The sequence below is a fragment of the Camelus bactrianus genome, chromosome 8, assembly GCF_048773025.1.
Source record: "Camelus bactrianus isolate YW-2024 breed Bactrian camel chromosome 8, ASM4877302v1, whole genome shotgun sequence".
NCBI classification, from domain to species: Eukaryota; Metazoa; Chordata; class Mammalia; order Artiodactyla; family Camelidae; genus Camelus; species Camelus bactrianus.
The window spans coordinates 28602744-28617305 of record NC_133546.1 but is presented as its reverse complement, the minus strand read 5'-3'; the positions used below and the strand labels follow the sequence as shown (position 1 = coordinate 28617305).

Here is a 14562-nt window from a genome sequence, read left to right as displayed (position 1 = left end):
GACATTTCCAAAGCTATTTTGAAGTATTATACATTGTTTTGACAGAGAAATGAGACAGTATGGGAGCTATGGAGGAAAATCAGTTAGAAACTATCAAAAACTAATTAGAAGTATGAAAGATCTAGAAAAATGCCTACATTGTTTTTCACATATTTGACATATAATTATTACTGGTGAACAAATGGCTGATCAAGATAATTTAATGGTGGTTCCCCAGAAGGATATTTTAAACCCCTCTCCATAATGTTAAGAATGCTCTTATTTCTTTTTTGAGTAATTGCTGCCCTCTAGTGAGATTTTAGTTTTTTTTCCTCATAAAGTACCTATACCAAAATCCTCTTCAACATGGAAATAGTGGATCTTAATTTTCAAAATATTCCAAACCTGATAATGTGTAATTCACTAATATAGTAAACATTTGCTTTTATAAAGAAAAAATGAAGCATTTGAAATACAGAATAGCCTTTTAATCACATAGGCTAAACAGAAAAAATTTGTTATCAAACTTACGTAGCTGTAATTGATAAATATAAACTTGTACTTTGGTTGAACCCGAGTACAATAAATTATCTTATCATAGAGACTACAATATCTTAAAGAGATAATGTATTATAAGGTTTAGTAGAGTGTCTCATAAATACTGGTACTATATAAATATTAGTACTTTTAACAAGACGGTAGAACTTTCAGATAATTTAATGTAAGTGCTTGTAGGTATTAGGTTTTTCTGGACTATTTTAAGTAATTTTTTTGAGTTGTCCATACATTATTTCCTTGGTTGAAAACTTTTTGGTGAACTATAAAATAGCATCTTCTTTTATGCCTTTAATATAAAATAAATTATAATTAGGTAAAGATTTGTTCATTTCTATAGATTGTGTTTCAAAATTAATGTTAGTTTTATTTTGATCATATAGATTAGAGCTTTAAAGGTATTTTGCGCTTTAAAATAGTACAAATATCAAAATTAATTTATCTTTCTAAAACTGATGACCTTGCTTCTCATTTGATTTCGTACATTTTATTGATTAATATGTTACTAAAAAATACATTATCTCTCACCAGTGGTATTGATGCTCTTTTGGACTTAAAACCATTCATAGAAGAAATCCTCCAAGGAAAACCTTTGACTTTGCCCTTTGAAGGGGTTGACACTTTTGGAAATCAGGTTGGATTTGTGAAGCTAGCAGAAGGAGATCACATGAACCCACTTTTGGAGATAGCAGGTAAAACAAACAGTGATACACTTACATGAAATCTCTTCTGTTGAAGAAGCATTTTTTTCTCCCCATTCTTGTAATAGAGATTTGACATCTTTTAATTTGGGGGAGCCAGGGTAACCTCACTTTGTAAGTGAGCTGCTTCAGCATTTACTTGTGTAGGTAAGTAGCCAAATAAAAAAGGCTGGGAAAGTTATCTCGATTCCTTGACCCAAGGAATATGTTGATTCTGGGGCTGTCTGGAAGATGATGGACTGGACTCAGGTGTGTGTTAGGACTGTCCTAACCGTAAGTCTGAAGGATCCCGGTGCTTATCACGATATTTGACATATAGTTGGTATTTAATAAGCATTGAGTGAATTAATAAGAACCACCAACCGCCCATTGAGAGGCTTGTGGGGATTGTCAGCTCCATTCCAGAGTCAGTAGGCATTTTCCTCTGTGCTACCTTTTTTTCTTCCTTGGGTACCACCCTCTGAGCAGAAGGGCCATCTGTGATGGTAGAAGGTCTTACATCCATTGGAGAACACATTGTTTTATGCAGTACAATTGAAAACAGAGAAATAGAAGCAGAAAATTGTAAAATTTAGATGAGTGACTTTTGAGTTGATGCAGAGATCGTAGTTTGGTTATTAGTCTACATACTGCGAACAATTTTTATTTTCATTCCCTTTCATGTCAAGTCATTTCACGTCATCTCATTTCAGGTTCAGTAATCCTTGATTTATAATGCACTTTTATTATTACTCCATACTAGGTTTATTTTTATCTATCTATCTATCTATCTATCTATCTATCTATCTATCTATCTATCTTAAAATAATACCATAATCATCTGGGAATCCACCACCCAGAACAAAAGCTAGACCTTGGTGGTAATCTAACCACATTTTTCGTTTCATTAATCCATCTTTTGGCCTTCCTTCATTTAAGCTAACCATCATTCTGAAGTTGGTGTTTTGGTGTTTATTATTTCCTTGTATTTTCTCAAAGTATGTGTATTTTTAATTGGTTTTAACCTTATAAAAAGGGTATCACATTTTATATGATCTTTTGAGACATACTTTTTTAAAACTTAATATCACATTGTCTTTATGCAGTTTTATAGTTGCCCATTCAAAAGTGCACCTCTTCTTGGGGTGAACGAGGCATGAGGATCAGATTCCATTTCATTGTTGGTTGAGTTTTTATTTTGTGGAACAAAGTATGTATAAACAAACAAAAAAACAAGCAAGCAGTTAAACAATATTTATGAGTCATTTAGGACTTAAAATCACTAGTTGGTCAAGGAGAGGGAAAAGTTTTGATGGCAAAGCATTTGGGAACCCATGCCTACAGTTCATAGACTTAATCTGTTCTTCCTGACTGCCCTGGAGAAAATGCTAGATTCAGGTCTTTCCTTTTGTAAATATCTCTGAGCTCAAGAAACATTTCTAATTATTCATTCATTCATTGTTCTTTTAAATAATTCAATGGGTGCTTGCAACATTGAGAATTCCATCAATTCTTTGCAAATATTCTCACAAAGGCAGTTTCCAGTATTGATGAAAGATCCATTGTGTGCTGAGGAATGTGAAATATCATCCGCTTTAGTATGACTGTGAGCCCAAGGGTGTTGGTTTGTCATTTTAGAAAAGGCCACTGCCCCTGTAATTCCTTTCTAGATGCCAGAGACTGTTGCTTAAAAATATACAGACTTTTCTAAAAATTCAAACAAAATATTATAAAAAATGGACAATAGAGGGAGAACAGCACTCTGTCCCCTCATATAATCACTGTCTGATATGCATGCATTTAGTCTTTTATGTGTATATTGTACTGTTGCTTTGGATTATAGTTTTTATGCAGTTTTGTAAGAAATCTAAATACTTGAATATATATATGGAAAAATTTCAATGAAGTTTAGTTGGAGCCTCAATGTATATAGTGTTCAAATAGTTTGAATGTTCAGTACGTGTAACTTTTGTCAGTATGTTACTTCATTAGATTTGTTTTTAAAAGAATGCCTCAATTAGTATTGCTTTAGTCCAGCAGGATGAATAAAATAATGTCATATTTGTTTTGTGTCATATTTTATAAACTGTTTATTCAAATAGTACATCACAACTTTCAGAAGAATATATCCAGTTGACCAGGGTAATATATTTCTTACAACGTTGTAATAAACTATGTATATCTATATGCTTACGCTACTGAACTCAGGTCTGGCTGCTCGCAGCTTGAAAGCCAATATTTTAGAAGATAAGTGCTGGTAGGAATGGAAAGATTGCTTTATACAGGAGGTCAGCAACCTGGGGAGAGGGCAGACTCATGTCCCAGAACCAACTCCAAAGATTCTGCTTGGCCATGAAAGTTTTTGAAGGTAGAAAAGGGAAGTAATCTGAAGGCAGGAGGTCAGATTCTGCATCATCTCCTTCTGTGTGCAGAGTTGTCCACTTCTTGTGACCGTTCTTTAGATGCTGTCTTGTTCAGTCTGCTCATGAGATTACTGAAAGGAAAGCTGGGGAAAAGATCTAGTCATTTGTTAATTACTTATTTTTCATTTCTAATTCTTTAATCTAAGAAAGAGAATTGACAGGTTAGGTGAGACATTGTGTGATCAAAAGATTTGAAAGGTGTGCTTGGGCCAGCAGTTAGTTAAAATATAGCTTTGCTAAGGAAGTAAGAAGACAAAAAGGGTCCCCTGCAGAGAGCTGCTTTCTGCAAAGGGCTGCCTACAAAGAACTACTTATAAATCCCAACTGAAGTATCTCCTTGTTGACAGTTAGTTGCCTGCTTACATATCTGGGCAGAGCAAGCTACAATTACTTTGATGCCCGAAAAGATCAGATTATTATGGGCAGTGGTGTTAATCCCATTCTGTTGTGGCCGGGCCTTGGAATTGTGCTAGCTGTCATTCACTACTGCTCAAGATGAAGCAGCTTATATTATGACTATAGTTGGGTCATCGTGTAGTTAGATTTTCCCCTCTGGTGCTCTTATCCTTGTGGGGGACCCGCAGGGTTCTGCTCAGTTTTACTTACACAAGAATATTAAAATCTTATTTGTTCAGAATAATGGAGGCAGAGCTAGTCTGACGTAATGGAAAGCAGTAGAATTGTTAAAGAACATATATTTAATTATTGAAGTGTTGATAAAAAAAGTTCAAGTACATATTATGAAGTGAAACTAACTTGAAAATTAGAGTTTATGAATAGTCTGATCAGTTTTCATGGTTTTTCAATTTTCAAGTTAAAAGAAACCAATTCTTAAAATATTCCAGTGGATAGAAAAAAAGGACTAAATTTTAGATACTAATATTTGAACTCATTACTGAAAATTTGCAGGATGAAGAGTAATTTAGGGTTAATGTATAAAATTGAGGAAAATTATTATGCATTTTGAACTAATAGTCTGAACTGAAGAACTACTAACTGTTATTTTTGGTAGATGCTGGTGGGCTGAAGAGACCAAGCCCGTCTTTGCGCACCATGTACATGTAGGTTTATGACGGTAGCCGCTGAAGGGAGCTGGTAAGCTATATGGCATCCGAGACCCTGTGTCTCAGCTTCCTCCCTTGACCTTGAGTGATCCTGTTTTTCCAGAATAAAACAGCTCCTTCTCCTTTTCTAGCGTTACACAATAGCTCATAGAGCTAAAGAGGTATTTGAAAATTATGCGCTTACATGTTATTTCTCCACATTTTACAGTGATGAAATTGCACTGAAAGCCTCTTGCATTGAAATGAATATGTAATTTCATTCTTTTTTTTTAGTGAAATGTAATTTTGTTAAGAAGTGTATTAGATTGAGGAATTGCTAAAAATTTAGCCTGCTGAAATTATAATAGTCCTTGCAAATCTTTTTTTTTAAATGAGAAAAGTGCCCTTGGTTAGCATGATAAGATTCGAAGTACATTTATCTCATAAAAGGAAGAATGAAAGGATGTTTTGGGATGTTCATTTGAACATTACTCGTTCTCTTATTTTGCCTGTCGTGTCCCCCAAAAGATGGAAAGTGTATGCCTTGTGTTTCTGCTCCTTGTGAAGATTCATTTGCTGTTATCTTTGAGCCTTTCTCAGCTGCTCTACTCATGGACTTCTGACCATCACAGGCTGGTGGGCTTCCCAGCAGCCTGCTGACCCTCCCCCTTCATGGCCTCGTCTAAGCTGTCTTCAGAGATATCAGAACACCTCAGCCACACACCGTTTAGCACTAAGCAAAGATGAACTCTTCTCCCCAGTCAGAGTGTCTTGACTCACAGCCCTACTCCTCTGAGGGCCATTAGAGCCTCTGTCACCTGACCTGCCTCCATGCAGGCCCCCGGAGGCAGAGATCCTCATACTTCCTCTCCTCTGTCACCCTTTTAAGCCTTTCCATCGTCCCTTGGGGAGGAAAATTGTTTTTCCTTGTACCCTCCTAGATTCTCCCCTGGGGACCCTGTAAACTTAGAGTGACAAAAGATTAATGAGAAAAACAAAGTTTGTTAATGTGTCCAGTACATGTCACGTGAGAGAAACCTCAATGAAGGGTAACTCAGAGGGGTGGCTGGAATGTGGGCTCATCTAGCATCTTAACAGAAGAATAGTACATTTGTAGAGAAGTGATTAGACAAGGGAAAAGGGTTTTAGGCTTTCAAGGGTGGCAGACGGTGGGAAGGTAAACATGTGGGGCTCTAACGGAGTAAGGTTTGTTAGCGCGTGTCCACGTCCACCTTGGCCAGAGAACTTTCCTGGGAAAGGGGATTTCTGGCAGTCCTCATTTTCCACGAATGTCTGCTTTTAGTCAGGCAAGGGAAATTCCAGGAAAGCTTCTTTCTTCATCCATTGATTCTCTTTACCTCTAGCTCAAAATACCCCTTATGCCCGAGTGGCATATTTTGGCATGGCATATTCTGGTTCCCTGTATCCCCTCTTTTATCTTACTTGATTTTCAGTCAAACACTTAGATGGATTTACTTTATGCCAGGTATTAGTCTAATCATCTTACAAATGTTAACTCATTTAATCTTAACAACTCTGTAAGATAGGGACCCTTATCATCACCCCTTTTTTATAGTAGGGAAACTGAGGCATAAAAAGGCTAAATAATTTGTTATAAGTGGTAGGGCCAGGACTCAAATCCAGGCAGTCTGGCTCTAGCTTCTGTGTTCTTTTTAAAAAATGTTATTATTATTTATTGTAATACATATATGGTATATAATATACATAAAGAATAATATTTGGTACAGAATAAATGCTCAAGTTAAGAAATATTGGCTGTCATTATCATTGTCATGATATAGTCTCCAAAAGCATTACTTTTTACTGGTTGTATAATATTCTAATGCATCATAGTTTATTGTACTATTTCCCTGTTGTTAGACTTTCTTTTCAAATTGAGGTGTAATTGACCCATAACATTGCATTTGTTTCTGGTGTACAACATAATGATCTGATATTTTTATATATTGCAAAATGATCACCACAGAAAGTCTAGTTAACATCCATCAGCACACATAGTTAATAGACAGTTTTTTCTTACAATGAGAACACTTAAGATTTACTCTAAAGTGACCTTCAGATATACAAGACAGTATTATTACTATAGGCACCATGCTATATATTACAGCCCCAGGATTAATTTTTTTATATAAGTGGCATTTTGTACCTTTTAACCCCCTTCCCCTGTCTTGCTACCTCCACCAGATTCTGTGTTCTTAATCACTATGCTAGTCTGTTACGCTGTAAATTAACAGCTGGACTCCTAAATAGCTTCTGGGAGCACCCCCTTTACCTTCCTGCCTGAGCTGAAGCCCGGCTCCAGTCTGAGATTACAGCTTCCTCATTCCACTGGACTCCCCACACCATGGGGCCCAGAGACTTCACCCACATTCTCTTAGTTCTCTCTTGCTTTGTCCCTGTTCTGCCCTAACACAGAAGCCTTTTGTTACTGGTGGGTTGGGTTTTGTTACCTTCTCCCTATCCTTTTTTGCTGTTGTCTGAGTATTTCCTCTTGCTCATTGAGGACTTTGTTCCCTTGCTTGCTGCAGCACCAAGAGCACAGCCATCCAGGCATCCTGGCTCAAAGCGAGCTGTGGTGTGGGCCAGAGCTGACAGAACCTCCCAACCCCCACCCCCAGCGCAGCCTGTGACCAGCTGAGTGACCTTAAGCAATTTACTTCATTCCTTACTTCATTTTCTTATTTGTAAAACGAGCATGGTAGTAACTGTTCTTAAAAGAGATCATATACATGAAGTGCTTTAGCACAGCATTTGGCGCATATACAATGTTAAGTAGATGGTAGCTGTTATCACTACTACTAATAATTTATAACAATAATAATGATAAAAATCCGCCGTCACTATTACCATCACAACCCTGAGACTTCTTTGATGGCACCTCCTACCCTCCGCTCTGGCAGTTTGTAAGCATGAAGTCTTTGACTCCATCTGCCAGAACTATCCCCAGACCTTGAATCGGGTATAGCCATCTGTCTGTCACCACAGCTCCCACCCTTCTGGCTGTTTCATTTCCTTCCCATTCCTACTCATGCTGTGGAGCCTCATGGAGGCCTCTGGTCTCCTCTTGGTGGCCAACATGGCTTATTCCTTCTTAAACCAGTTAAGGCTTCATGGTAGAGCACTCTCTTGGTGGCCTTTACAGGTGTCCCGTCTTCTTGTTCTCCTCTTTGACTTGGCTGGCAAACACCAGTGGTAGATCAATTCCATCATTTGCTTTTTCGCCCCAACACCTTGGCAAGGTAAAAACCAGACTTCTTGCTGTTGCCCATGGTGTCCTTCTGTTCTGGTTTCTTGCCTCTGTCTCCGGTCTGTTCATGGTTCTCTCTTCTCGCTCACTCTGCTCCAGTTACACTGCTCCCTTTCCAGTAAAGGAAGGAATTTAATAAATGCAAAAAATAAAAATGGAAAAAAATAGGTAAAATTGTATTTATTAGGATTACAAAAGTATTGTCTCTTTATTACTTATTTCAGTGTTCTTTTATATAGCAAAGTCTCCTAGTGTTTAAGATATATGTTAAGAAATTGCTCTTCACATAGGAAACAAACTTATGGTTACCAAAGAGGAAATGGAGGGGGGATAAATTAGGAGTTTAGGATTAACAGATTCGAACTACTATATATAAAACAGATAAACAACAAGGTCCTACTGTATAGCACAGGGAACTATATTTAATATCCTGTAATAAAACATAATAGGAAAGACTAGGAAAAAGTATATGTACTATACTATATATCTATATATTTATATATCGAACTGAATCACTTTTGCTGTACACCAGAAACTAACACAAAATTGTAAATCAACTAGACTTCTGTAAAAAAATTGCTACTAAGACAGTTTGCTCCTTTAGCTATGAGGTGAATTATGTTATTCAGGGAGCATTCTTAGATGACTTTTGAAGGCTAATGTATTTGCTATGTGCTTTTCTATTTAGTGCTTGAAGGAATGTCTATAATACTAGGAGGAATTGAACAGTCTCTTAAAATATTCATAAGCTTCTCTTCCAGAGCATGAGTTAACACAAATGAAAAATGACATGTGGTTTTCACACTAGCAATAACTTTTCTTATCTCAAAAATGATATTTCTATAACCATTACCCAGTACTCTGGCTAAGCAGTAGATTATACTATTAGGAATATAGAAATCAATGCTAAGAAATACTTTTCCAAAAGAAGGTGTCAGTTTTCCCTTATTTCTATGTGCCTAGAGAATATACTGTGCTGGAAAAACACATTAATAAAAATTAAATGTGCTTTGTGACTAATGTTTAAAACAGTATTGTAGATAGATATCCATCATCAAAGCGTTCAGGCCCAGTGAATAATGCGAACTGTTGGGTCAAAATTTGTCACTGAAGCCAGTAGAGAATGTTTCTTTAGAATCAGTTGATAGTAAAATTGATACATCAAATAAAATGTAAAAATGAATGTAGAGAGTAATGGGCAATACAAATGCCTACCATTTTGGTTTGTGTTAACAAAGCTCCTTTCCTTATAGCTCTTGTATTTTGGTAATTCTGAACATTGTCTTTCTCCTTGTTGGGCTGAAATCTGTCCCATGAGACTATCAGCTCCATGAAAGGAGGGACATGGGCATGTTTGCTGTCTTTACCGTGTAATGTGCCTGGCACGTGTGGGAACTGCCCAGTAAATAACTGAACACATGAATTTTACCTTTTACACCTTCATGCCATTTCTGTTTTGGGGACTGGTGTGAACGTGTTGCTAAGTTGCCATCTGAAGCTCTTCTACGTGATAGTTTTTCAAATACTTGAAGACTTAGGAAATATGCCCTGGTCTCTTTAGTCAAATTTTGGGAATTTAGTAAGTTAATCCATCATGGTATATGTTAAACCACCAGACATTGCCAATATTTGACAGTCTTTGAGCAGTAAAAATGATAGTTTTATATGATTCAGCTTAATATTTTGATTTTAGGTCATTTAAAACAGTTGAGAATGTGCCAAAACAGAGAGGCTCAAAGCTGGGTTATGAGAGGGTAGTTGAGAAAAGGTACACCTGTTTGTAGTTTATATGAGCTGAAAGTCTGTAAGTCAATTATGACAGTACGGGCAGACTTTGTTTAATTACACTTCACTTTATTGTGCTTCATATAGATATTGTGTTGTTGCTTTTTTTTAAACAAATTGAGGGTTTCTGGTAATCCTGTGTAGAGCAAGTCTATCAGTGACATTTTTCTAATAGCATTTGCTTACTTAGTGTCTGTGTCACAGTTCGGTAATTCTTGCAACATTTCAAACTTATTCATTATTATTGTATTGTTATGGTATCTGTGGTCAGGGCTCTTTGATGTTACTATTGAGGTCATTTTGGGGTGCCATGAACTGTGCCCATATAAGATAGCACACTTGATAAATGTGTGTGTTCTGACTGCTCCACTAACCGGCTGTGTCCCCATCTCTCTCCCTCTCCTTGGGCCCCCCTGTTTCTTGAGACACACCAATATTGAAATTAGGCCAGTTAATAACCCTACAATGGCCTCGAAGTGTTCAAGTGAAAGGAAGAGTCAACCATTGTGGCAAACTTCATTGTTACCTTATTTTAAGAAATTGTCACAGCCACCACAACCTCCAGCAGCCACCACCCCAATCAGTCAACAGCCATCAACACTGAGGCAAGACCCTCCACCAGCAAAAATTACTACTCACTGAAGGCTCAGATGGTGGTTAGCATTTTTTAGCAATAAAGTACATTGTTTTTTAGATGTAATGCTATTGCTTGCTTAATAGACTACAGTATAGTATAAATACAACTTTTATATGCCCCCCAAATTTGTGTGACTCGCTTTATTCTGATATTTACTTCATTGCAGTGCTCTGGAACTGAACCCTCGCTATCTCCAAGGGATGCTGTAATTGTTACGCATACAGTCTTCCTTAAAACGTGTGTTGGCCTGCTGGCTGCCTGTCTTACCTCTTCCCCACTATCTCTCATGTCAGATACAGTCTTTCAGAGTTTTTTTTTTTTTTGGTACTACATGATCTTGCTTTGGCCCCGACGTTGAGTCAGAAGCTGACAACTTGAGTGAAAAAGGACTGTGTGGCATCTGTTCTGGGGATGGGTTGTATCGTTGGTGGTAGCTACCACCAGTCTAAGGCAGGGGACAGCATTCTCGCCCTTTGTGTGTGTGCATGGTTTCAGTAATGCCAGCTGGCTGAGCTGTTGGCATCTGGACCTATTCTCCGCTGTAACTTTGGACATCTCCTTGGTTTCATAGACCTCCAACCTGGTACTCTGGTCCTCCCAATGTTATTATATAAATTCCTTTCCTGCTTAACTCAGCCAAAGTTGTCATCTGTTGCTTACAACTAAGAACTCATGTTTTCCTGGTATTTTAATGGTCTATTGTTTAACTTTTTTTCATTACTATAGAAAAGACAGGAAAAATCATATGGTGGCAGTGACTTGCAGTGAAGGGTTTTTAGGACATGCCCCAAATTTACAAACTGTGATCAGAACATCACATTGAGCACACACTAGCACTTGGTAGGTATCACAGAAGTAAAACAATAATGGAAGATTTTGAAAATGTGGGATAATACTTTGAGATATTGAGTAGCAGCCCCTTCCACATCACTTTGTATACCTTTACTGCTTTTTTTTCTTTGTACAACATATTGATATCTGACGTTACATATATGTGTATTTGTGGCACCATATATATATATTTATATATATAGATGCTCCCTAAGGGCAGGGAATTATTGTGTCCCCAGCACCCAGCACAGTACCTGGTGTATAGTAGGCTCTCAATAACTATTTGCTGAATGATCAAACTTGCATTTGTTTCCTGAAATTCGTGTCTGCTATACAGATTTTAAAATAACCACTTTCATTTTTTGTTTGAGAAGAGAGAGAGAAAATTTGGGGTCCTTCGTGTAGGAGGCAGCACGAACTTTGTAGTCAGATTTGGGTTCAAATTCTGTCCTCTCCATTACCTAGCTGAGTGATCTTCAGATACGTTATTCATATCTCAGAGTCTCAGTTTCTTAATTTTTAAGAATGAGAATGATAACTTCCCTGTTAGGGTTGTTTACATACCTGAAACACCTGGCACAGAGGTGATGCTCAGTCCATATTCAACAGGTACCACGGACAGCTTGTGAATGCCAAGCATGTGCGCCAGGCACCATGGATGCTGAGCTGGTTGTCACCCAGGCTCTGCCCTAGGCCCCTCTTCTGTGAATGCAGGTTCTCTTCCCTGCTCTTGATCCTCCACGCCAGCCAGCACAGTAGCCACCCACACCAGCTGTCACCGACAGGGCTGATAATTATGTCCTCAGTAATTAAAGTGCATCCATTTAATTTTTCTCTTGTGCAGGTGTTTCCACTTTGAAACTACTCTTCCTGGGGACTTATATTCATTTTATTTTTTATTATTTTTATGTGTATCAGTCATTATAACAAAACTTTTCATCTTCGTTAAGTTCCCATGTGAAAAACCTGATGTCTTAACTCTCTATAAAAAATGCTCAGGCTGGATGGCAATATATTTGGTTTTGTTTTCATCCAAATATTTCTTGTTATAATTATGTGCATCATTAGTAGTCTCCAGATTTCAACAAAATTGGTGGTTAAAACTAAAGCATTCTTATGACTCTAGTATTGCATTAAAATATTTTTTATTTTTAAGGATACATTTCCTGGAAACATTAGGTAATCTTTCACTAGGTTCATAGTTTTAATTGTTAGAAAAATTTAGACATAATTAACATTTGATAAAAATTAATTGAACTTAAAAGGGACAATTTCTCACTGAATATTTGGATTGAATATGGTCTTATTTGAGATTCAAAGACATATTCTGTGTCCTATATTTCACCAGTTTCTATTTTTTTTATGGACATTATGGGTGGGATTATTGCTACTGAAGGGACCCTGTGTAAGTTTTTTGATCATTAATTTTCAAACTTTTTTTTTTTTTTTGGTAAGTGTTGGAATCCTTTTAAAAAATGAAATGGTACTCAGAAGCTCAATGTGTAAAACAGGGGAGCATCTCTGACTGGAACCAGTGTGTGTGGGCATGGAGGGAGGTGGCAGAATCCCCGCCTTCCTCCTCCCCACTGAGTTGTTGAGGCAGCTTCTGTGCCCCTCCTTGACCCCACGGATCAAACAGGGGTTTCAGCCGGCTTGAAGCATGACTGGGGCACCTGGATTCCAGTTCCTTCTCTATGCTGAAGTGGAATGTGACCGTGAGCATCAACTTCTTACATTTCAGTTTTCTCATCTTTAAAATCAACTTAATGTTGAACCCTACTTGATTTTGAGATTAAAAGACCAAATAGGAAGTTGTTTACCAAAGGTCTCTGAAAGGGATGGATATTTCACATCTATGGCAAAGAATTCTGTCCTCCTATTTGTGTGTTCTAGTGTGATGCTTACATACTCGTAGCAATGGTATCTTGCTAGTGTATAGTCAGTTTGTTTTTGTGCTTCTTATTTTAAAATTTTTTACTCAAAAACGCATGTCATCATTCAAACAATATACAGATGTATAAGGAGAACATTACTATTCTCTCCTGCCTCTGTTCAGTCTCACCCTCCATCCTAAGGTATTCTATGCTATTTTTTATGCTAATAAAAGCATAAATATATGGGGCTTATTTTCTTTCTCGCTTTTAAAATAAATTATAGAATCATGTTCTGGATGTAATAACCATGAAAGTTGCCCTTTTTGCTTCATAGATATCCTGGACATCTTTTCAGGTCAATATATTGTAGCTCTGATTTATTCTTTTGATTATAATAGTTCTAAATTTAGCAACCATTTCTTTATTGATGAATGTTATTTCCAGTTTGTGCTAATTCAAACAATACTACATAGCTTCTGTAGAGAATCTTATGTATTGGTGCTTTTATTTATTTTTGTGTATTTTCCTAATATTGGAATTGCTGGTTCAAAATGTTTGTGCAGCTTAAATTTTAATAGTTATGTCCAGATTATTTTCCACTGTAGTTGTGGCAACTCTCATTCCCTAACAGCCTTTAGTTCTTACTTTCTCTGTCTCCTTCTCTCCCACCTCTTTTTCAGGGATGCCACTTACACGTATGTTAGGCAGCCTAAGCTGCCCCACAGCTCACTGATTTTTTTTTTCCATATTTCTTTTTTCCCTCTGTGTTTATTTTGGGTGGATTTTATTATATGTCTTCGAGTTCATTAATTTTTTGTTTTGCAGTGTCTAATCTGCTCTTAATTCTATCCAGCTTATTTTTCTCAAACATTGCCGTTTTCATCTCTAAGTTAATTTGGGTCTTTCTTGTAGCTTGCCTGTCTCAGCTTAACTTTTTGAACATAAGTAATACAGTTATAAGGACTATTTTGATGTTTATCTGCTGATTCTAGTATCTGTGTTAGTTCTGGGTCCCTTTTGATTAGTTGATTTGTCTCCTCATTGTGGGTCATACTTTCCTGTTCATTTTTTATTAGATATCAGGCATTGTAAAGTTTACCTTGTTGGATGCTGGATAGTTTTGTCTTTCTGTAATTATTCTTGGGCTTTGTTCTGAGACACAAGTTACTGAGAAACAGGTTTTTCCTTTTGGGTCTTGCGTCTAAGACATGTTAGGTGGGACTCAAGCTGTACCAATTCAGAGCTAATCTTTCCTCTCTGCTGAGGCGAGACCCTTCTGTTTATTCTGCCCATTGTCCCATGGATCTTGACGCTTTCCAGTCTGGCTGATGGGCACAGACAGAATCTCTGACCCTCAGTGAGTGCTGGGCACGTTCTCTCTTATCCATTTGAATGTGTTTTCCAGCCTCAGGTGGTTTACTCACACACGTGCACTGGTCAGAGTGCAGCTGAATTCCCTAGGGACACCCTTTGCAGATCTCTGGAGT

General features: G+C 37.3%; 1 protein-coding gene across 9 annotated transcripts in view; it reads left to right on the top strand.

The window, feature by feature from the left end:
- The window catches only part of AKAP7 (A-kinase anchoring protein 7), a 106026-nt gene that overhangs the window by 23323 nt on the left and 68141 nt on the right, over positions 1-14562 (top strand). For all 9 annotated transcript variants that reach the window (XR_012508617.1, XR_012508616.1, XM_074368360.1 and 6 more), the window contains exon 5: positions 1066-1226. Coding sequence is in view for 7 of the 9 variants with exons in the window: in XM_074368360.1 (XP_074224461.1) it covers positions 1066-1226 (161 nt within the window). In the remaining 2 variants the exon portion in view is untranslated. The remainder of the gene's footprint in view (positions 1-1065; positions 1227-14562) is intronic.